The sequence below is a fragment of the Alligator mississippiensis genome, chromosome 1, assembly GCF_030867095.1.
Source record: "Alligator mississippiensis isolate rAllMis1 chromosome 1, rAllMis1, whole genome shotgun sequence".
Lineage (NCBI taxonomy): Eukaryota > Metazoa > Chordata > Crocodylia > Alligatoridae > Alligator > Alligator mississippiensis.
Window position 1 is genome coordinate 466,395,646 of NC_081824.1, and position 22,472 is coordinate 466,418,117.

The 22,472-nt window shown below is 45.8% G+C and overlaps 1 protein-coding gene across 6 annotated transcripts in view; it reads left to right on the plus strand.

Moving 5' to 3' along the window:
- Nucleotides 1-21,891, plus strand: part of POLD3 (DNA polymerase delta 3, accessory subunit) — a 35,501-nt gene extending 13,610 nt beyond the window's left edge. For 3 of the 6 annotated variants that reach the window (XM_014603513.3, XM_014603512.3, XM_019486905.2), the window contains exons 7-12: nt 1,413-1,485; nt 4,579-4,741; nt 6,027-6,139; nt 12,121-12,224; nt 13,107-13,185; nt 19,871-21,891. In XM_014603513.3, coding sequence (XP_014458999.1) covers nt 1,413-1,485; nt 4,579-4,741; nt 6,027-6,139; nt 12,121-12,224; nt 13,107-13,185; nt 19,871-20,076 — 738 coding nt within the window. In that variant the 3' untranslated portion in view covers nt 20,077-21,891. The remainder of the gene's footprint in view (nt 1-1,412; nt 1,486-4,578; nt 4,742-6,026; nt 6,140-12,120; nt 12,225-13,106; nt 13,186-19,870) is intronic. The other 3 variants (XR_002090014.2, XM_006276375.4, XM_019486877.2) reach the window with 3 other exon arrangements.
- Nucleotides 21,892-22,472: the final 581 nt, after the last annotated feature.

A 22,472-nucleotide genomic window follows, 5' to 3' on the forward strand; every position in this document is an offset into this window, starting at 1 on the left:
TATTGCAAAAAAAGCCAGCAGTATATTGGGCAGCATTAACAAAAGTGTCGCCTGCAAATCCTGGGGAATGACTACTTCCTATGACAGTGACAGTCTGCTCTTCTCGACGCTGCTGAGTCACGGGATGGGTCAAGTGCACTCCTCTTTTAGGAGGAGTGTAGCGGTTGCCAGACCAGGACATGCTGCAGAGCACAAGGCAGCTTTGCTGCCTGTTTTAGACTGATTAGGGAGCCCTAATGCAGGGGAGAGTGCATACGGTGGTTTTACCTGGGTGCCCCCACCCCGGCATTCCTAAGGGGGACCTCATGGTACCCTGGTTGAGAACCACTGCCCCACCTGGAGTACTGTGGCCAGTTCTGGGCACCACATTTGAAGGAAAAAAGTGAACCACTTGGAGGGAGTGCAGAGGAGAGCAACAACAATGATTAGAGCTCTGGGTAACACGACATACAGAGAAAGGTTGGAAGAACTGGCATTGTTTTGTCTGCAGAAGATAACTGAGGGGGAATACATGAAGGCTTATTATAAAGACCACTGCAACAGACTATTCTTTGGCTGAGGGGGCAGGATCAGAAATAACATATTTTCATTGGAACAAAGAAAGTTTATGTTGGATATTAGGAAGAGATTCCTAACTCTGAGGGTGGCCAACATTAGAAAAGATTACCTAGGGAGGTTGTGGAGATCAGGTTAGATAAACCCTTGTCTACATTTGTTTAGATAGGAATGATCCTGGCTTGAGCAGCTGGTTGAACTAAATAACCTCCTGAAGGTCCTGCCAGCCCTATTTTTGTATTTTTTTTTCTTTCTGTAGATGCATGTTGAAGACTAAGGGAGCTGGGAATTCATTTCCCTTTAACTGTCAGTGAGATCGAGCTGTCTGACTCTTACATGCTTTTGAAATGTCTCACCTGGAAGAATGTAGCAGATGAATTAACTTGTAAAAGGGCTCAGTTAATTCTCCAGCATGCACTTAATCTTTGGGCTCTCTTTTTCTGTCTGTTACTGCAAATTGAAGACCTGGTGTTTTGTAAGAAAAGCACTTGTTTGCTGGGCACTGATGGGAATTCCAGCTACTTATTTCATAAATGCTATTGAACAGTCATCAGATGGGAATGATTTTGACATGTTAGCAATCCTCTGGTTTGTCCGGTTCCCGTAATGGAGAAATTCAAGTGCCTGTGGGTTCTCATAAATCTGTGGATTCAAGGCACATGGTATTTTTTTAAAATAAAAACAGTCTATATTTGTGAATTCTGTGTGTCCAGAAACTGCAGTATCATGTGTTTGGGGTTTTTTTTTGATGGGTTCATAGTGCCAGTTTGTTGGTGGCGTTGTTTTGCTACTTGTTTTTGCTAGGAACTTAGCTTTATGCATGCGCTTGACAGTTTCTCTCTTATTTTTACTCCCAGGTGTCTACAGCAAGCAGCAAACCACCAGCAAAAGGAAATACAATGAGCAACTTTTTTGGAAAAGCTGCCATGAGTACGTATTATATAAACATGTTCCTGTTTGCAGAAATTGTGGTGGTATAGTGTCAGCTAAGCATAGCAGAGATTGACTCTGGGATGTTACAATCTCTTTGCTTTAGCTAAATAACAGGCAGCATTAATAAAAGACGGTCAGTACCTGGTTTTTAATGTATTGTTTTTGTTGGTATGTAAAAAAAAAAAAAAAAAAAAAAATTAAATATCAAGATAAAGCCTTGGTCTGTCTGTCTCTGTCAGTCTGTCTCTTTTTTTTTTTTATCTTCTTTCCTGTAATTTTCCATATTCTTTATTTTGCCTCCTGAAGTCAAGGTGGTCAGTTTTTCTGTAGGCTGCCCCAGAGTAGGTAGTGAATCAGCACGTAATTCTAGGCAAAATTCAGAGAATTGTAGTTGGAGTGTTTTCATACTAGAAACTTTCAGGGTGAAGATCACTGTAAGCTGTTGTGCTTGTCCCACAGATTAGTTCAGGAAGACTTCTTAGCATATAAGATACCTCACTTTAAAATGAGTATATTTGCCTGGAGGACTCACTTTATGAAAATGTTTGACAAAACTTGCTTGTGCGAAGTGCATTAATAATAATGATTTGGGCCAAAAAGCAAGTGAGGAGGATAGAGTTGCATATGGAATGAGCTAATGAGCTGAAAAGAAAGCAAGAAGTGATTGCAAGGCTTTCTTCAAGTCTACTTGTAGTAAGAAAAGCAAGAGGATTCAAGATGTGACTGGAATGAAGTAGGCGATGGTGTTATTTCAGTGAAAGAAATCTGTTCAGTTTTGCAGAGAGCAAGATCCTGCCTTGATGATGATGGTGTTAGCTTTCTGCATAGGGTTCGTTTCCACATAATAGAGGGTGGTGACTAATTTAAGAGCAGTTGTTACCACTAATCCAGTTAATTCTTAATATCTACAAAGAATCAAGACAGTTTTCTCTTTCAGATTTTCCCCTTCTGTTGCTACATGTCAGGGTTTTTTCTTTTTTTCTTTTTAGGCCTCCTTAGAAGTGTTAGGTGTTGGCTACAGCAAGGACTGGGGATTTTGACTTTGGTGTGCCAGTGCTTCTGCTGGGACTAAAACCAGTAGGCTCTGGGCTAAAGGCATTTGCCTCTCTGCTCAGGTTCAGACTGATTGCCATGTTTGGAGTCAGGAAAGGATTTTACCCCATGGTCAGATTGGCCCAGGTGGTGAGAGGTTTTGTCTTCCTCTGTAGCAGGGGGCATGGCTCTCTCCTTTAAATCTCTCAAGCATTTTCTAATGATCCTTGCAGCAGTAAGACACTGGCTGCATTGTTCCCCTTCTTTACCTGTGGCAGGATAGGGTGTTATGCCTCGTGGTTGTATTGGGGTTGACTGTGCCATTTGGCTAATAGGTTATATTATGGATTGCTGTAGGATGGTTTGCATAGGGGTGATCCTGCATCAGGTGGAGGGTTAGACTAGATGGCCTCTGGTCCCTTCAAGCCTGACTCTTCTATGATTCGGTGAAAATAAACAAGTTCTAAAAATCAGGGGAGCCAAAATAAAGCCAAAAATGTGCCATGGTATGCACCATGTTCCTCTAGTACAGGTCTCCTGTGGATACACTCTATCAAGGATACTTGGGAGCAACATCGCCAGAAATGTGGATGTTCAGGTAGATAGAAAAGGAGTGTGGGGCTGGTTCCAGGAGGAGGACTTAGCTGCATCAGAAGTCTCCCCTAGCCTCATTTCAAGTCTCTGACAGATGAGTGAAGGTTGAGTCCTTTGCCACTGGTCCTAATAGGCTTCTGCCATTCATGGTCTTGTTATACGGTACCTAAGATATTCATTTTGCTTGAAACCCTGTTAGATGAAGCATCCTGATTCAGGATGAACCAAGGAAAGAGTCCCAGACAGGCCATGTTGTTAAGCCTGGTGGCAGCTTCGATGCTGTTGTGCACAGGGAATTGTTGATTCCATAGGTGAATACTTATTCTTTCCTGAGACACTCCATTGTAGGGTCCAACTGGATTTGTTTCTTTGCACTTCTGAGCAGTGCATATTTAAGGCTGAGCAAAGTCAAGGGTGTCAATGTTCTGAGACCACTTTAGCAAGCTGATTAACACTATCTCGCTGTTTCCTTCCATAACCCCTTCGGCATAAACCCATTTATTGTTTCTTGCCCTGCACTTGATGTATAAGATCTTTGAGGAAAGGGCCACCTTTTTGTGTTTGTGAAGCACCCAGCGCACCAGGGTTCTGGTCCTTGTCTGGGGCTCTTGGGTGGTACAGTAATGACTGTAGTGGCCTGTAGTTGTGTGTGAGGGTTTGAAGTGGTGCTTTTTGGTATTCCTTGAGTAAATGATTGCTCATGAATGCGAGGGACCAGAATTGATGGCCCAAGATGCCCTTTCTAGTCTGTAACAATTGTTGGCTGCTGTATCACTGTATGGAGATTACGCACAGTGTGGTCTGCTTTTCCTCACCTCAGGTTCTGCTGTCTCTGTGTTGGCTCATGCCTGACCAGAGCTTGGACTTGGGTAGCTGTGTACTAAGGATGAACCCAGTTCATAGGAAAACATTGAAGATTTGACTAGAGTAGAGGTGCTCATCCCTGGGCTGGATAAGAGACACAAAGTTGGTCTGCAGGCTTCAGCCTGTGTGGAGTTGGTCCACAGGTGTTATCCAGTGCACTGGCCCAGCCCCTCATGCTGGATCTGGCTACATGCTCACATGACCCTGTGTGTCTGGATCTGACCGTGCACTGGCCCAGCCCTGCATGTCCAGATCTGGCCTAGTGCCAATACAGTCTAGCCCCCAGAGCCATATACTGCCCACAGTGCTTTCCATGGGTCCAGGAAATGTGCAGCAATGAAATACAAACGAATGCCACCACCATTCCCCTGCTTCCAGATTTCGAGCCCAGCCCTGCAGGCTGATGACATGGCTCCAGGGGCCAGATCTGGGGGCTCCATAGACCCCAGGTTGAGCACCACCAGACTAGAGCAATGGAGGGGCTTGTGCCTGCTGCTTCACCTGCAGTGTTGTCGTTCATTGCTTGTTCATACTTGCGTTCTTTGCAGTCCATGCTGATTAATCCATGTACATGCTTCCTTTTGCTAATATTATTCACAGATAAACTCAAAGCCAGCTCTGAGTCTGAACAGGCAAAAGAAGAAAGAGAAGTAACCAAGCCTTCAGTTCCTGCAGCAGAACCAAAATTGCCACCCACTACAACAGTGGAGAAACCTGGGAAGAAAACAGAGCCTGTTAAAATTCAGAAAAAGGACAGAAAAAGGTACAGCAGTAATTCTCAACGTGTGATTGAGCTGTTTGCTGACAATGTGCAGAGTCCCTGGTCCCATGGTGCTGACTCAAGTCCTTATTTCCAGCTACCAAAGTTGCATTGAAAGCAGCTAAAACTGCATTAAATTTCTTTCCTAGTGTGTCTTTGGCCTAAAGGCAATTGCTGTAGATGCTGCATGACCATTATGTAGTTGCAGATGGGAAGGGATGTGGATCAGGAGTGGTGGCATTCTATGAAGCAGTCTTTCTATTGAATTGGTGCCCCCACTGAACAAACTTGATGAATCATGAGGCCAATGTGGTGGGGGTGACTTAGGGGCTGGCAAAAGCCTCTGCATGGCAGTGTGGATTTATATTCCCAGTTTTATAAGTACAGACAGTTTTCAGCACATGGAGTTCTGGAGTTGGTGCAGCTGATGTATTTCTGCTTCATAAGACACTGATTTACTTGGGCTGATGTTCCAAGTAAAATTAAGTGCAGTCCTGTGTTTTCAATCCAACCCAAACTGACAGAGACCAAAAATCATTACAGCTCGATAGTTGTTTGGTAGCCTATTAATTGGTGGTCTCACTTGGTTTCCTGCTGAATTGATATGCACATTACACAGACCACCATCACAGCCGGTGCAAACTGGCCTCCTTGTTGATAGTCTCCTCTGAGAAGCCAAGAATTGGGAAACTGCATGTTGGCAGTGCGGTATAGGGAAGGCTACTTGGTCATACCTGTTCTATGAATGTGTAAAGATCTACAGCCTCCAGGGTTGTTAGTCTGGAATGTCTCGCCAGTACTAAAAAGAAGAAAGAAGCTATTTTATTTTTTTTTCCAGTAGTCTTTAAAAATGGCTCCAGGAATCTGAGACACTACCTCATAGTCAGTGGCGAGGAGTCTATCAAAAGAACTTCTAAGCGATTCTGTTGGGGACATTAGTTTTTAGAAGGCTGTGTTGTAGTGACAAGATTAGACATGCTTTCTCGCCAGGTACCCCCTTGGCCAAGGTAGGTGCCCCACCAAGCAAAGCCCTGTTCATGCTGATCTGGGGGGGTGCTAAAGAAATCCTCAGTGTACAAAGAAGCAGGACTGGGTGAAAGGATGTGTTTTAAAAAAAGGTGTGGGGTGGGGGGGGGGAGTATACACATGTACATGTGTGTACATCTACTTAACCTCATGTGTGTTGTGGAGTTGTATTCGGGTATTTAATTTCCTTAATCTTCATAACTGTCTGTCATCTTCATAAGTGTACAAAAGGTGATCCTGATCGTTTGTTCCTTCATGGCAGCAGAGCAAAGAGGGTAGATCTGTCAGATAACGAGGAAGAGAAAGAGGCTGAAAATCTGAAGAAAAAGAGGCGGCGAATCAAGCAACCTCAGTCCGACAGTAGCGACAATGAAGGTAAGAGGGCATGACTACTAAAGGTCAAGGCTACCAGATATTCTTTTTTTTTCAGTTCTGACCATGTTGCTGCTTTAGGCTGTAGTCAACAACAGAGGAAATTACTTGGAAGACTCAAAGGTATTTGTGGACCCAGAATCCATGCAGTTGGCTGCTGTTGGCACTATTCGTATTTTGTCCTGCAAGCTACTTCAACGTACAAACTTGTGGCCTCAAAATAACTTTGGTCTTCTTGTAATTTATCTCAGATCTGGCTCTCTCCTTGGCTGCCATTTGCTTTGACTTGGGCAAAGTAGATGCTCTGATATCCTGTGAAAGATGGAGCGCCCTCCTGAGTGTAGTAACTGATCATAACCAGCTTATTTAGTGAGTCATAAATAGGGTACCCCAAGGGTCAGTTTTAGGATCTGTATTATTCGTCTTGTTTATAGAAATGGTTTGGCCAACGGTACTGAAAGCAAGACTTCCAAGAATACAGATAATTAGAGGAACTAGAGGCAAAACAATAGAGCCTGGTTCAGCGAGGTGCTGCTTGTCCTCAGCTCCCTCTGAACTTGATAGGCACTGAGGGCGTACAGAGCTTTACAGGATTGGGGCTATAATGAGGAACAGCGCAGCCAGATTCCAAAGGATTTGGATAATTGAGGTGAGAAATGCCGTTCAATGTAGATAACCGGAAAATAAATTAGGAACCAAGCTAGGGAATATGTGTGAAATGGAGCAGGCATCCAACAAGCTGATTGGAAAAGGAACTTGGAGGTCATTGTAGACAAATAATTAAAACCAGCAGTGTAATGCGCAGCTGCAGGAGGGAAAGGTAAAGCAGGCAATAGGTCATCTTGGCAAAGGAATGGCGTCCAGAACAGTTGATCCTTTTTTGTTTGCTGCATATTGTGCAGTGTTTGAGGATTATCCATAAAATGGATAGGGAATGTAGTTGAAGCTAGAAATGGGACAGACCCATTAGATCATTTTGTTGATCTCCTTGCCAAGGCAGGACTGCTTTTTTTGTTCCTGTTCTGTCCAGACTGGGTTTAAATGGCTTATATGATTGGGCTTCCATCACAACACTTCTCTTGTGAAACTGTTCCACAGACTTGTACATCTCTGGGGCAGTTGTTCATGACCATCAGTGTCTTAACTTTAGCCCATTTTAGTTGCAGCTTCTTGCACCGCCACGAAATAGATAGGCTAAATGGGAAAAGTAAAATTGGCCCAACTAGTCCCTTGAGCATTTTCATTGCTCCTCTGAAATTCTGTAGCTGGTCAGTATTGTTCTGGTAACTAGGGTGAGCAGAGCTGAATACATTATTTTGCTTTTGAAGTACAGCCTGGCAGAGAAACCATTGCATTGCTGTGTAGCTGTAGCCCACACTTTCATTGGGTCTGTTTTTGTCTGTCTTGTCCTGTGGCACTGCAGGATCGTATTTGCTGTGTACTCTGACTTGTTTCACTTTTCATTGTGGAGAGCTCTTCTGGTGTCTCTTGTTGAATATTTGCCTGGAATCATCAGCTGAATACAGTATCCTGGGCTTTCATTTGTCTTGGGACTTGTCCCAAGGATGAAGACATTCTTTTCGTCTGGTCCTGGCCTCCATAACTTGCTCTGAATTGTTCTCCTTTTGTTTTTATCTTCTGTTTATCTTTTCTTACTCTAAAAATGGCACCAGCAGACTCTCTTCATTAAGTTGGGAACATAAGAATTGCCACCAAGTCAGATCAGCAGTCCACCTGTCCCACTATCCAGTATGAATACGTAGTTTGTGGGCATTGTAAATGGTCTTGGCATAATGCTGTTTCCCTTCCATCCCCCAACTCCAGTTCACTGAAATCAGTCACATCCACCTGTGCTGCAGGAATCATTTAATTGGTGTGAGTTGTTCTTAGATTGTGAGCCTCATTATTCTTTTGTTCTTTAAAATGCAGCTTTTTCTTTTGTCTTCTGTTTTTGCTTTTTCAGCATTGAAATAACAATGATTTGAATAGAAAGACTTGCCCTGCATTGCCCTGCCCTGCTAATTTGAAGGCTACTTAAGCCCACTTAGTTTTGAATCCAAGAGAGTAATACCTATGTTTAAGCACAGGGCCTTCTATAAATAACAGGATAAAAACAAGGAAGCAGGTTTGGGGGGGGAGTTATTTATTGGGGTATTTGGATAAGAACAACATGTGATCAGCAGTAACACATATATTCAGTATTAATTAACATAAGAACAAAAATACATTTTTCTCCAGTACTTTGTGAATCCAAACTCCTTCTAATTTAGTTTAAAAGATACTTGCTCTAAACAATGTCATCATAACTCCTTTTTTAGACTAGGCCTTGTCTATGTAACTGGGTTAGCCTTGGTTCAGCTAAGCCCTTGTCTGCACTAGAAAGATTTGCTGTCTTGGCAAGACTCTCTCCATTGTATTTGTAGTTATATCAGTATAAAAGTGCCAGCACCATCATAGTTCATTCCAGTACAGGAAGCAAGATCATGCTCAGAGTAGTCATCAATGGCTCAATGTCAGACTGGAAGGAGGTGTGAAGATGAATTCCCAAAGGGCCTTTCCTGGGTCTAGTACTGTTCAGTATCTTCACAAATGACTTGGAGGACAGAATTGAACAGGTTCGTAGCCAATTTGTGGATAAGACCCAGCTGGGCAGGGCAGCAGACATTCTAGAAGGCAGGATTAGGATTCAAAGTGACCTTGATATGTTGGAAAAGTGGTCTGAAACAAATTGGACCACATTCAATGAGGACAAATGCAAAGTATGGCACTTGGGATACAACAGTTAAATGCACAAATACAAATTGAGGAACAGCTGGCTAGGCTGTGGTAGGGCAGAAACAGTCCTGGGAATTGTAGTGCATTGCAAGTTGAGGATGAGTCAACAGTATAATGTTTCAAAAAAGCTAATAACATACTATGGTGTATTAGCAGGAGTGCTGTATGCGAGTCACGGGAAGTGATTTTGCCCTGCCTTTAGCCCCACCTGGCCCAGGCGTAGGGAGCAGCTCAGGCTGTGGTGCATATAGCTGGTCCTGTAACCCCCAGGAGTATAGCTGGGCTGGAGTGGTGCAGCGGCTGGACTCCACTTCCTAGCAGTCCCAGCTGTGGCAGCTCCTGGCTGTTGCTGCTAGAGTTACAGATTCTGCTGGACCTGGCCCCGCTGCCCAGGCACCCTGGCCTGTCTACCCTGCACCCACCCCCAGGAGTGCTAGACAAAAAGGGTGGGCAGGGTTTCCATGAAGACCAGCTGGCACCCCTGCAGGCAGGGCACACTTGGATGGGCAGATGGAATGGGGCTGCAGGCAGGTGGGGAGCAGCATCTGGGAGCAGATTGGCAGGTGGGGCCAGGGCTGGGATCTTGGGCCAGCAACAGAGCGGAGCCAGGGCCCAAGGCAGAGCCACAATCTGTTGTCCACATGTCCTTATGAATGGGCACCAGTTCTGCGGGCAAGAGTGTGTGGCTCTGCCCTAGGCCCTGTCCCCACACTATCACCACTCCATGATCCCAGGTCCAGCCCCAGCCACATGTCCTGCTCCCCTCCTGCCCACCTGTAGCCCCATCCCTTCCACCTGGCTGAGCACACCCTGCCCACATGGGTCCCGAGCTGGTCTCCATGAAGACCCCAGGATTGCTGGGTGGTGACAACATAGGGCTAGGGCCAGGGGTGGAGCCGCTTAGGGAGTTTTGGTGAGCTGTTGTGAAAATGGGTGGGAAGCTCCTGAGTTGGCCTGTGACAGCTCACCAGAACTCCCTAAGTGACCCTTGAGCCCAAATAATTGCCCACCCCTGGTTTAGACAGAGGAAATCCTGCTTCAAGCATGGGGTTGAACCAGATGACCCTTCCCACCTATTTTCTATTAATACAGTGTGGGGGCCTGGCTGCCTGAACAAATTAATGCAAGAGAAATCATAGAGAAGTGGAGTTGAAAGGGACCTCTAGAAGTCATCTAGGCCAGCCATCTGCCTGAGACAGGATCAGCCCTATCCAAAACATCCTATATAAGTCCACTCTCTAATCTAGCAAATCTATGCAGTCAACCCTGATACAGCCCAAGACCTCACACCCTAAGCTACACAGGTAAAGCAGGACTGCAGTGGCCAACATCCTGCTGCTGCAAAGCCTGTTTAAAATACGTTTGAGAGATCCCAGGAAGAGGCTGTGCTCTGCCTTACAGAGGAAGGCAAAAAACCCCAGAGTCCGTACCAATTTGACAAAGGGGTAAAATTCCTTCCTGACTCCAAATCAGATCCCCTGATGAAGCCACTCCTACTCCTCAATCCTGCTTTTTCATAACCCCATCAGTAATAGGTTTAGTTCTGTGGCAGGCCTTCAGTGAATGGCTCAGGCTCTACATGTGAGTCTTTTGGTGGGCAGGCTGGAATGACCCAGTGGCTGCCACCGCTGCTGCCACTTCTCCCAATGGCAGCACGAGGAGAGCTCCCGCCACTGAATGTCTGTAGGTTGGTCAAATTGGCTCCCTTGTGGGCCACGGTTTGCAGCCTCCTGCTGTAAGTCATGAAGATGTTCAGCTGTCTGCAGCTTCTCACCCTACAAAACCCAGCGGTGAACTTAGTCCCTCCTCAGCAGCAGGCATCTTCAGAAAGGGCTAGTTACCCGCTTCTGGTTTGTGTGCAACTCCTTCCAGGTGCCCGCTGTTGGGAGGGAGGTGCAGTAGCGAAGCATGCTCTCTCACTCGCTGTGCGCATTTCTGTGCCTTGCTTGCTGCTGTAGTTAGGAGGTTGAGTCCTTGTTCGAAGAACATAATTTATTGTTTAGCATTGGCAGCCAACCGCTGTTTCACTTGAGCCCTGCTTAACCTTTGAAGGTCAGCTGGCCACACGCCTGGCACAGTCATAACTCTTAGTGTTGACCTAATCGGCTGGGGTAGTTACGGATCCAGCATTCACGTTACAGATACGCTGTGAGTACTGCTCCACAGCCAGCCAAGGCAGAGAGGCGGTGATGCCAAACAAGCGCTCTGTTTTGCACCCCTGGTCCAACAGTTCCAGTGTTCTTAAGCAATAGGTCAGATGCATTTCTCTTCCCCCCACGTTATTTGCACTCTCTCTTTGTTCGAAGCCTCCCACGACAGCAATTTCCCCTCCATTGGAGGAGACTCTTTAGAGCCATTTAAGTCAGGACCGAGCCTGTTTAACAAAACTAGGCCCCTCTCCTCTGCCTGCATGCCAATACGCTGCAGTCTCCCATCTACTCACAGCCACCTCCACATCTTGCACAGGGCTACAAGCCTTGGTAATTTCTCTCTGATCTTGTGTGGCTAAGCCATGAGGCATTAGTGCTGTTTCTGCCCTATCTAGAATCACAAGACTGTGTTACCACTAGTTCTCTGGTACAAAGCTGTAAAAAGTTTCATGGCATAAAGAAATCTACTTGTATAAAGATTACAGCAAGGGCAGGGTGCCTCTTTTTAGAGTTAATAGTAGTAACTTGCACTGAAACTCCTTTTTAATCCAAGATAAACAATGTCTGTCATAGCACCCATGTGAGCTAAGCCTAGCATTGTTTTTACCAACAGGAGAAGAGCTAAGTAGCTTCATCCCAGTCATACGTGGATCTAAGAATATGGAGTCTGGAGTCCTGGTTCCTAGGTCCATGTAACCTCTAAGCAAGTCACCTTGCCTCCTAGTTGGTGAGTGACTGAAACAAATATATAGCAACTAACTGACACCAAAATGTTCCTGATTTGGTGCCTAAAGTTAGTGGCCTGATTTTCCTGCCTAAAGATGCCAAGAATACTCTTCTCCTTGACAGCCATGGGGAACCATGGTATACACCACGTTTTACAGTTGAATTACTCGTATGCCTAATCATGGTTACAAGTGTGCCTGACAGTAGTCTCACAACCAGGAAGAGTTTGCACTGGGGCTTGCTAATAAAATACTTAACAAGTGAGGTGTTAAATGTCAGAAGGCTACAGCGGGGCTTTATCCCAAATGGCATTCATATGTCCATTTCTCCCAGCAGATGGCCCAGCGTCTTCCATATCTCAAGAGGATAGAGCTCCCACCCCTTCTCCTGAGCCCCCACCAAAGGCTGGGCTGGAACCTGCATCCACGGAGGTAAAGGTAAGCTGTGGTGACAATAGGCATTTATGTAATTTTTTTTAATGACTGTTTCCAAATATCTTTCTAACCTTAAGCCTAGCAACAACTCTGGGTTAGGTCAAGTTCACGTCTCAAATCCGTCACACGAGTCAGTTTGTAGGAGCACGTTATACCGCCACCTCTTACCACCACATCCATTTCTGCAGAACTTAAGCATGCCTATTTAAAAAATCTCACCCATCGAATTGTGAAGCCGTCATTCTAGGCCTGCAGTATTCTGTCTTTGGGCAGAAACAAGTAATAGGTCTCTCTCATGTCTGTAGAAATTAACAGAGCCCAGGCTTGAAGCCTGGATTTGAGCAGAGTACTGCTCTTTTATTACTGTTTTGGGTATTTTTACTCCTGATGTCCAGATTGGACCCAGGGAGTCATGGGCAAAGCCAGAAGTGGAATTCTCTCTTCTTGAAGTGGAAAATACTCGACTTTCTCCCATAACTGCAAGTGTCATGGAGAAGGTAGTGTCTTATTGCAAGTTAGAGCACCTCTGATCTGAGCGATTGTGGGCAGCTTCACTGTAACCCCAGTTCATTTATTGCAGCAGAACCCCAATAGACCCACACAAATACTCCAAAAACAACTGTGCCCAGGGTAGGAGGGAGGGATCATTTTTTACGTTGTTCAATTTCTGTTCTTTCCTTAGGTTTGTCTTGATCTGGGGTGAAATCTTAACAGTTGGCAGAAGCCAAACCACAGGGCATGCTGGGAGGGGGAGAACAGGTTAAAAACAAGTCAGACCTCATTTGAATCTCAGGACTCTGGTTTTTTGACTTCTGGCCAGCATGCTCCTAAAAGCTTTGTACGTGCCCTCTGCCGTATCTCTCACGTTGCTTTCATATCCTTCAGGCTTCAACAGGAGGCAAGAAACGGAAGCGGAGGCGTGTGCTGAAATCCAAAACATCTGTGGATGATGAAGGCTGCATGGGTAAGACAAGCTCACTTCCCATCCACCATAGCAGGGAGGAGGGACACTGTACTGGAGAGTCAGCCAGGTGGTGTCTCATGTTTTGCACTTGGGGAGATGCCCACTACATCCCTTTGTTTTTCTTTCCCTGGGCTCTGAGGTTTCCTCTGCCCTTCCCCTTCACTCTCCTGAAGGAAGGAGCCAGAGACAATGTGGTGGAATTCTCACCAGATTTATCCTGCTAATAAGAAAGCATTTTAAGTATTTTTCTTTCTTGCGTCCTTTTCCTTCCCACAGTAGCCAGCCCAAATGCTTCATTCACTTGCGCTCCCTTTGAAAAAACTCCCACCTTCTAAAAGGTAGCACCAATGCAGGGCGAGGCTCAGGGGTACCTTCTGGCTGGCTTGGGTAATCAGAGCATTCCAGAGCTGCCTGGTGTGGGAACTTGGTATAAATGCAGAGTACCACAAGTCAGCAAGGTCAGAGTAGCAAACAGCATATTTGGGGCGTGGACCTTTCCTCCTGGGAAAAGGAGGTTCTCTGCTCTGGGCTTGGACAGCACAGGTCAGGGGCAACCCAGAAACTTCTAAAGTCTATCCCTGGTTGAAATGTGACTCTGCTCCAGGTCACAGAAGGAATCAGTATCTCCTCTGAGACTATTTCCCTGCTCTACAGGAGTGCTTTGAGAAGGAAGTAACCTTTTATAGAGGCAGCTGTCGGCTGGGGAGGCATGGCTGCACTGGTGGCGGTGGGAGTGCAGCGGTGGTGGTAAGCGGGGAGCTCCCGCAGACACTGCCAGCAGCGGTGGCCAGGGGTGATTAGGGACCGTCCTTTTTGCAAGGGGTACGCGTGCACCCCCTACGTGTCACCCCTCGGCTTTAGACAGGAAAAGTGGATAAAGGTATTACCATATATTTTTGCATAAAGCATATCCCAGAATAAGATACGCATCCTGTTTTTGAAAGGCAGAATGAAGAAAAAAGATCTTCCCTTGTAACTTAGTAGCAGCAACTAGGGAGCTGAACCTGCTTATTATTGCTCTTTAGGTGCATCTACATGTGCAAATAAGCTCAACTAAATTTAATGTACATTAAGGTAATACGCATTAAGCAGTTTTTGGCAGGTGTCTACATGTGCAAGGACTTGGAACTAAAGTTAGTCCCAAGTTCCTCCTGTCCTGCCTTGTGCCTTTGTGGCCACTGGGGGAGCTCCATCCTCCGACCATGTGGCTGCCAGCACTTGGGACTAACTTTAAAGCCAGGAGGGGTAGCCTGCCAGGGGCCCTGGGGCTAGGCTTAGGCCAGCCCCCCAGTGGCAGGGTAGACCTGGCACTAAAGTTAGTGGCAGATCACATCTACAGGTGCATTAATGTCCTTTAACTAATCACACCTAAATTTGATACCTGCACTTGCAGGTATTAAATTTAGGTGCGATTAGCCTAAGTTAATGCGCATTAAGGGCGCACGCATGTAGCCACGCTCCCATAATGCACAGCAGTGCACACTCCCACAATGCATATTAACACATCTCATGTACATGCACCCTTTGTGGATCATATGCAGAGTTACTTTCGGTCACTTAAGTTTCTACCTGATGAAAGTGAAACTGCAATTTCCCTGTATCTTTGCTTATTTTGCACACCCGAATCTCCAGCAGCTAGTTAGGGGAAAAGATGCATGGTTTATATGGGAAAATATGGTATTCATTTGTGGCATTAAGTCCATTATGCATAGTGCCCAATTAGATGAGAAGCTGAGTGTGCATCGAGTGTGCTGAGTGTGTTCCTTTGATTTGAGTAGATGTTAGGTAGCTCAAACAGCTCAAGTAGAGGAGTGGGTCCCATGTTTGCAAGTTTCCCAGGAACTTTATATGTCTTTTCGAAGAAACTCAAAGCTAACACTAAATAACAGGCAGGCTAGAACAGTAACCAGTCTCTCATGCTGGATTTATGTCAGAGGGAAATGGGTTTATCCAGAAACTGGTCTTTGATTTGCCTAGTTGCATTAATGGGGTGTTGCACTCCTGTCTCTAGATGAACTGCTAAGACTTTTTTTGGAAGGAAAATATTACTAAAAAACAAAACAACCCCCCCCCCCCCCCCCCGTTTGCTCCACAACTAAGTGTTCTAATAAGATCCATCTCCAGAACTCACCACAATGATCTTTTAAAGCCTCTATTCCTGCTTTGTATTTCCTCTTCAGCCTTTCCCAAATGTATTGGCACTGGGAAGGTTGTCTCCCCTCACCTCCTCAACCATGAATTTAAATGGTCTCTTGTGAAATGCAAACTTCTGGTTTGCAACGAACATCCACAACAATTTTATGGAGGGGGAATGCAGCCCCCTTGCAGTGCATTTGGAAGAGGCTTCATGTTAGAAGGGGAGAGTCAGATGGGACTGCGATGCCAAAGCAGAAATGTGCACCAGTTTGCAGTCCAGCTCTTACCGACACCATGTTGTCTTGTTTCTCTTCATCCCTTCTCAGCACAAGCCTAGTAATTTTAATGTTAAATATCTTGCAGACCTCTCAGGCTGATATAAAGCATTGTAGTCACCGAAATAAGAAATTCATACCTTTTTAAAAAATGATTGAAATAAGCCTGAACAGGGCAAAGAGATCCTTCCTTGAACTCATAATGTTAGCTGCTACCTGCCCAAAAACTTCAACAGTTAGAAAGAAAGTCCAGTACTTTGAGGTGTTGCCCTGAGAGATGTTGAGCATCTGCAATGTTAACTGAAGTTGGTGGGAATTGTAGGTACCGGGCATAAATTAGGTTCAGGCCCTTAGGATAGTAAAGCACTGGAACAAGCTACCCAGAGAGGTTATTATGAAGGACTTGTCCAGATGCAGAAGAACATCAGCGTTAAGTGTACTAGCATTGCAGACTTAGCAAGCTCATACCTTCATAGCATGGAGTCAGTTGTATTGACTGCTCATACTTCTGTATATCAGAGCTTCTTCATACAGGGGAACTTAATAACACTGGTTTGGTTTTACAGTTAGATTCCTCTGTGGATGGTCTTCCTCCAGTGTAATGTGTGCTGGTTTTGTTCGACTTAAATCCTTTTTAAGTGATGTAATCTAAACCAAAAGACACGCCTATGCTGGACGAAGGCTATAAAATATAAATGGACACTGCCAGATAAAGTGGATCAGCTGCATGGGGATGTGTCCCAGCTCAGCAGATCCACTTCATTGGGTGAAACACACATTGCCCATCGTTTTGCCCGGTGACCCTGTAGGGCAGCGGGTGATGCATTCCCTCCTTGTGCAGATGTGCCTTGAGTAATCTGAGCTACATCTCTGTAAGTGAGGAAAGCCAGCTGCAGTGAGGACCCAGCCCGGGACCCACCTGTTCGGCAGTCCCAGTCCTGGGACCACACTGGAGTGTCGACATGTGCCTGTGGACCTGGAAACAGTGGAACCTAGGCAGGTGTTTCTGGGGACTGCCTCCCCTGGGTGGCTGGAGAGTGCAGGTAGCCCAGACTCTCCTGCCTAAAAGCAAACATGTTGGCTGCAAAATAGTAGCCACAAAATCATTCCATCCATGTCACAACTATACATTTTGGGCATTTGCAACATGACAAGGGACATGGACATCTGTGTGCTTGGCTATAAAAAGGTTTCTGGCAGCACAAAGGCAACATCTGTTTACACTCTAAGAGCATGTGTGCACTGGGTCATATTGGTTTAATTTCATTGGTTTAAATTCACCCCATGAGTTGTACCAGAAAAACTTCTCTGTGTAGATGAGCCCCAGGTCCCATAAGGATAGGGGGTAGCCCTAAGCTGCTACACTTTGACGCTATTGCATTGATGCTTGCGGCTGCTCCAACATCACTACTCCAGGGACGGGGGGAAATTGCAGCCTAACTGAAGTAGCAGCGTGGCACAAAAGCTCAAGGGCCAGGCATTGTTTAACTCTGATCTTGCAGGGTTGATTGCTGACATCACCTGGGATGTTTTCAGGATTAACAAACTCTTCCTTCCAAGCACTCGGCTTGGGACCAGGCCGGAGAGAGAATTTCAATCCCTGCTTGTGGGAATCTGGAAAAGCAGCATTGAAATGTGTACCAGCTTGCTGCAGAAATGCAGAGCAGCAGAGCAAAGGTCCATCTGCAGTTGCTAGTTCTGTTTTATGGACAGCCTCTTTCAGCCTGCTACCTTCTCCAGGGCAAACCCTCCAGAAGTGGCTATACACAGATGGATAAATGTCCCAGGCTAAGTTACAGTCTGCAAAGAGCAAAGGTGCGAAATGAGTTGGCTAGGAATAAAATAGCTCCTTAAACTGCTAGATGTGTTTGAATATCCAGTCTCCCAAAGGAGCAGGGATTAGTACAAGATTAGATTTTATTTCTCTTCACATTCCTGTATAGAAGACCTTGTTTGCTTTGATATGTTGATACAACCAAGAGCCAGGTTTCTGGAAGTGGTGAAGTTCAGACACCTGTAGAGAAGAGGGCAGATGCGAAAGAAAAATGGTTCACTGGAAAAATACCAAAAATATTAGTGTATAGCAGCTGACTGCTTCTAGCACTGGAGTTGACTCCAAATCCATTTTAGTAAGTGCTTTATAGACCTCAGCCCTCCAGCACTGACAGCAGTGATGGAGTTGCTAAATGAATCCCTTCCTTAAGACTGATTTCAGATTCCTACGATTTTTACCCTTCTACAAAGTAGCCACGTTGCTATAGTCCACGACTCTCTCTAAATTATTAGAGCTTCCGCCAGAGGCCACCTGAAAGCTGTAATATAGAGAGGGTGGAGCTCATTGTCGCATTTCAGAAATGCCATACGCTTGCAGCACCTGGTGAGGTCTCATTTCATGTTTAGACCTTACTTATTGTCTGAACAACCCCAGTGAGATTTGTGGGTGCTTGGAAGCTGGTAAAACCAGGGTGTCTGAGTAGCATGTTATCCATAAGGAATGGTGGAAAACGTGCATTTCCACACAGGAGACCTTAGTTGTGTCGTTGTGGGAGCATTTGCTACTGAGTTGGGAGGCAGTCAGTGTCTGAAAACGCGGCAGCGGTGGCTTCTGCTGGTCTGCGTGGAGCAGATTGATGTCTTAAGGTCTGCTACAAATCAACCTTAGGCTTTTTTGTAACAAAGATCTTTGCTCTTGTTGGCACCCTACAGGTTGGAGGCATCATTTCTCACATACAACACCCTCCCCAAATAAAACATGCACCTATGGTTTTTGGAGGGCAGAATGTAAAAAAACAAACCAACAAAAAGCCCCATTTTTGCAGAATCATGGCTGAAAGTGTGACATAATGTGTCCAGGAAGTGTGGCATCAGGAACTTCCTCGTGTGACCAACGGTCTCCTGCAGTGACACACTTCCTGGATACTCTGTTACCAGGAGGGTTTACTCTGTCACACAAGGATAGGGGCTAGACCCTTGCAAAGGGCATTAGCAAAACTGTTACTTCTTTACCGTAGCTCGTAGCTCGTTTACATAAATTCCTGTAAATAGTGTTTTTTCCACATCACAAGCCTCATCAAGAGACTACTAACAGCTTGCTGTGTTGGGCTGAGCATTGTGGCTTGTGCCGATAGCTATGGCTGTGAGGGGGTTGATGTAAACCTCCGCCTCTTCAGTTTGCTGAGCAGACACACACGGCAGCCCCCTTGACAGCTGCAGCCTCTCCAGTAGTTTTCTTTCTTCAGTCAAGAAAACTGCTTCACCACTTCAAACATGCACCACAATTTTGGGGGGGGTAGAGGGGGGTCTGATTTTGGCAGAGGGGAAGGTGTGCATTGTATGTGAGAAAATATGGTATATGGAAATTGAGCTGTTGCCCCGCCGATGGATGTGATCGCTCCTCCCTGCACAGCGGAGACATAGGGAACCTGCCTGTGGTGCACATGATCTGTGGATGAATGTGGCCATGGCTTAAGGACCTAAATCTGGTTCTCCAAATGTTGGGACTCCAGGAACCCCTTACAGGACTTGAGGCACCCCTGCATAGCTTGTGGGCAATGAGTGGCGCCCGATTTAAAAAACTAATGTATATTACCTTCTTGCAGAGAGGCTGCACAGTGGGGGGGGATTATCCAGGCAGGGGCAAGCTCGAGCCTGTGCTTATCTGCTTAATTTATCTGCTGATTTCCTCATACCTTGCTCATACCTCATGGCACCCTTCACAGGATCTGGCAGCACCCCAGGGTGCCCTGGCACCCTGGTCAGGAAACACTGACCTAAATACAAGGGTGACCTGTGTCATCCACAACTGCTTATTCAGCCTCTTTTCCCCACTTTTCTCTTCACTTTTATTTTGGGAATAAAAGGAGGCTTATCTGGCTTGTGTTATGAAGCACCCGAGTTGGACTCCAGAGACTGAGTTGTGTTCTGGCCCCGTCACTGAGCTGCCACGGGACCCGGGGCAAGCTGACTCACTTCCCTGTGCTAGATATCTCCCATGGCCATGAGGACAGTGACCTTTTCTGAGAGTGAGGCAGGGTTGTCTGTCTGTGAGATCACCCTGTCCCTGCAGAGAGATCGCTACTTGATCTGTGCTCACATTATACCCCTTCCACCCATCCCAACCACTCCTTGAATTGGGGATGGTTGTTGGGCTAGGTGGTTGTTGGTCGGACCTCCTAATGTTCTCGTAGGCCCCAAGTAGACAGAAGGTTGCTATCCTCCATGAGATCCAATGCAAAGGTTTAACCTGAACTGTTCCTGATGCCTTCCCTTTCCAGTGACCGAAAAGGTTTATGAGAGCGAATCCTGTACTGACAGCGAGGAGGAATTCACAAAAGCGAAGCCAGCAGCTCTGCACAGGCAGTCTACGGCGCCTGTGAAGAAGGATCCCAAGGAGGACCGGAGGGGCCCAAAGAAAGGAGCAGCCACTGCCAGCAAAGCCAATAAACAAGTCTCCATCATGGGCTTCTTCCAGAAGAAATGAGGTGAACCTCTCCCCTCAATCCCTGGGCAGCTGGGAGATGTCACGTCCTCATTGGAGCAGAGCAGCCAACAGGCTTTCCTGATGTGAAGTATCTTGCTTACCATGTAAGTGAGCTTGTCAGACCGGAAAAATGTATCCGTTGTGCTTGTTTTCAGCCATCTCTATGACCCGGTATAGAAAGCCACAGCTAAAAGCAAACTGGAGACAAATGCTTGGCCAGTGCTTCACTTGTTTACATTCTGACATTTTTATTTTATTTTAAGCCTGGCCTTTGATGTGCTCGGTGCCAAAGCCCATTTCCCGAGTGGTAGATGGACTAAGTAAGCAGTCGTTTTATGACATCGCTTTGACTTTTTTCTCTCCCCTCCTCCCCATTGGTCTAAACCTTCATTGCAGTTAAAAGCTGTGATGTGCAAGCACCCAAGGACCTGTTACGAATACCGAACATCTGCTTCAGCTTTCCCTGGATGTAATGGACTTGATTTCCCCCCCAAGACTGGTAAATAGTTTTCTATTTCTGTTCCTTCTAATCTTACATTGGACATCATACTGCATATAAAATTCTCCTAATCTTTTCTTCCTTGAGTACGTCCTCTGTAAAGTGCTTGGATTTCTAATTATAGACCATGACGTTACTTGTGCTCTGTCACTCTTTGCAAAAACATCATTAAGGCTTCCCACACAGTTGGATGCAGCGTAACTGGGGGTTGGCCATGGCTGGAAAGGACCTGGATGTTCTGCAAGTGGGTGCCTCATGACTCAGTGGGGATTGTGTTTGGGGATTGTCCTTATCACAGTGTCAATGTACCTGCTGGCAGCATGGGTGAAATAGGCAACTCCTTCCTCATTGGCTTCTATTTGTTTCCAGTACTGTGGGCACATACCATGCACAGTTTAGGGTTGGTTTTTTTCTTTAAGTCCAGTAGTCTGTCCGAATGCCTCATAACAAAATATTGGCCCTAAGGAACTCATAACTGATATTGTGCTAAGTATTGAAGTCTAGATTATCCAAAGCAACTAACGAATTCAAGCACCTTTTTAATTTTTGGGTGCCCAGCTGGGAAAATAGGGCCCTCTGAGGTGCATCAGAATGAGCACCAGGCATGCCCTGAAAACCTGCCCTCAGTTCAGTGTCTCAAATGGAGCCAGTTTCCATAAAGGTAAGTAAAAGAGTGAAGGCGTGAACCAAGAAATGTGTTCAGTGCTCAGGCTGAAGGTGTTTTAGATGCATTAGTAAAGAAGCTATAATTAATCCAGGCATTGCTATAAGACCATTTCTGTTGGTAGATCAAGATGCTGAACAATGGAAATTTAACGCGCCTCCCAACAAACTCCCCCAAATCACCAGCTCCTTTACCTAAATGAAAGCAAATGCTCTCAGCAGCTGCTTCTGCTGCAGAGTGAATGGTTTTACTACAATTAGCAGTCTATAAATTGAGGTTAAGTGATCTGGATTAAAACAGAGAGCTCCATTTAATTGCTTTAAACACTCCCCCTTCCCCAACCCAGCTTTCCCCCACAGGGGACTGTAAGAAAGCTAGCAATTGGGGGGGGGGGAGGGGGGGGGGGTGAAGTGTGGCACCATATCCATAGACATCAGAAATGGAGCCTGATGCCACAAACTGGATGCAGTTTGACATTCTTGGGATGTGTCTTAATGGTGATGGGGCAGCCTTTAGAAGAGAATGGGAAGCCTTGTATTAAATTTTTGTATCTTTTGCAGAAAAATAAGCACTTCAATGTTTCTATTTTTCTTGTTACCTTTGGAAGTATATTCTGAAGAGTACCATTAAACAATAAAATCCTGTAAATGTTTGCCACCTTTTGTTGCTGCTTATTCTTGGGGAATTGTGTTACTTCTCAGTCTTCTCTAATGACCATTCAGATAAATTTCACCATGTATAAGGAATCTTGGAGACTGTCAAAGGATATGAACAGGTGAACGCAGAGAGAATTATTAGCGAGGCGCACGCACAAGCTGGGAAGTCAGAAGGTGCTCAGAGAGAGCCCCTTTTAATATTTCAGCACTCTGTTGAATTCAATGAAGTGCTGGGAAATGCATGCACTGGCTTTTTCCCTTCCCACCCCAGAGGAGAAAGGGGCATCTTCTGGCTTAGTTACCCCTGTAAGTTCTGAATGGCGTCTTGGTGTGTTTGCTGTCATTCTCCAGTTCCTTGGGTTGGTTCTTGGCTCCACCCCCACCACTTCCTTTTATCGTTGTTGGTCAGTCCCTTTGTGGGTCTTGGCCTGAGTGACTCTAGGAAAATGTGTGGCAACACTCAGCAAGCTGCACGGGCGCCACTAGGAGTGGAGTGCACAAACACGGGTTAGGCCTGTGTTCTGGATACAGCGAATGGGGAGAGAGGTGTTTTGGATTGGGATTGCTAAGGTTGGGA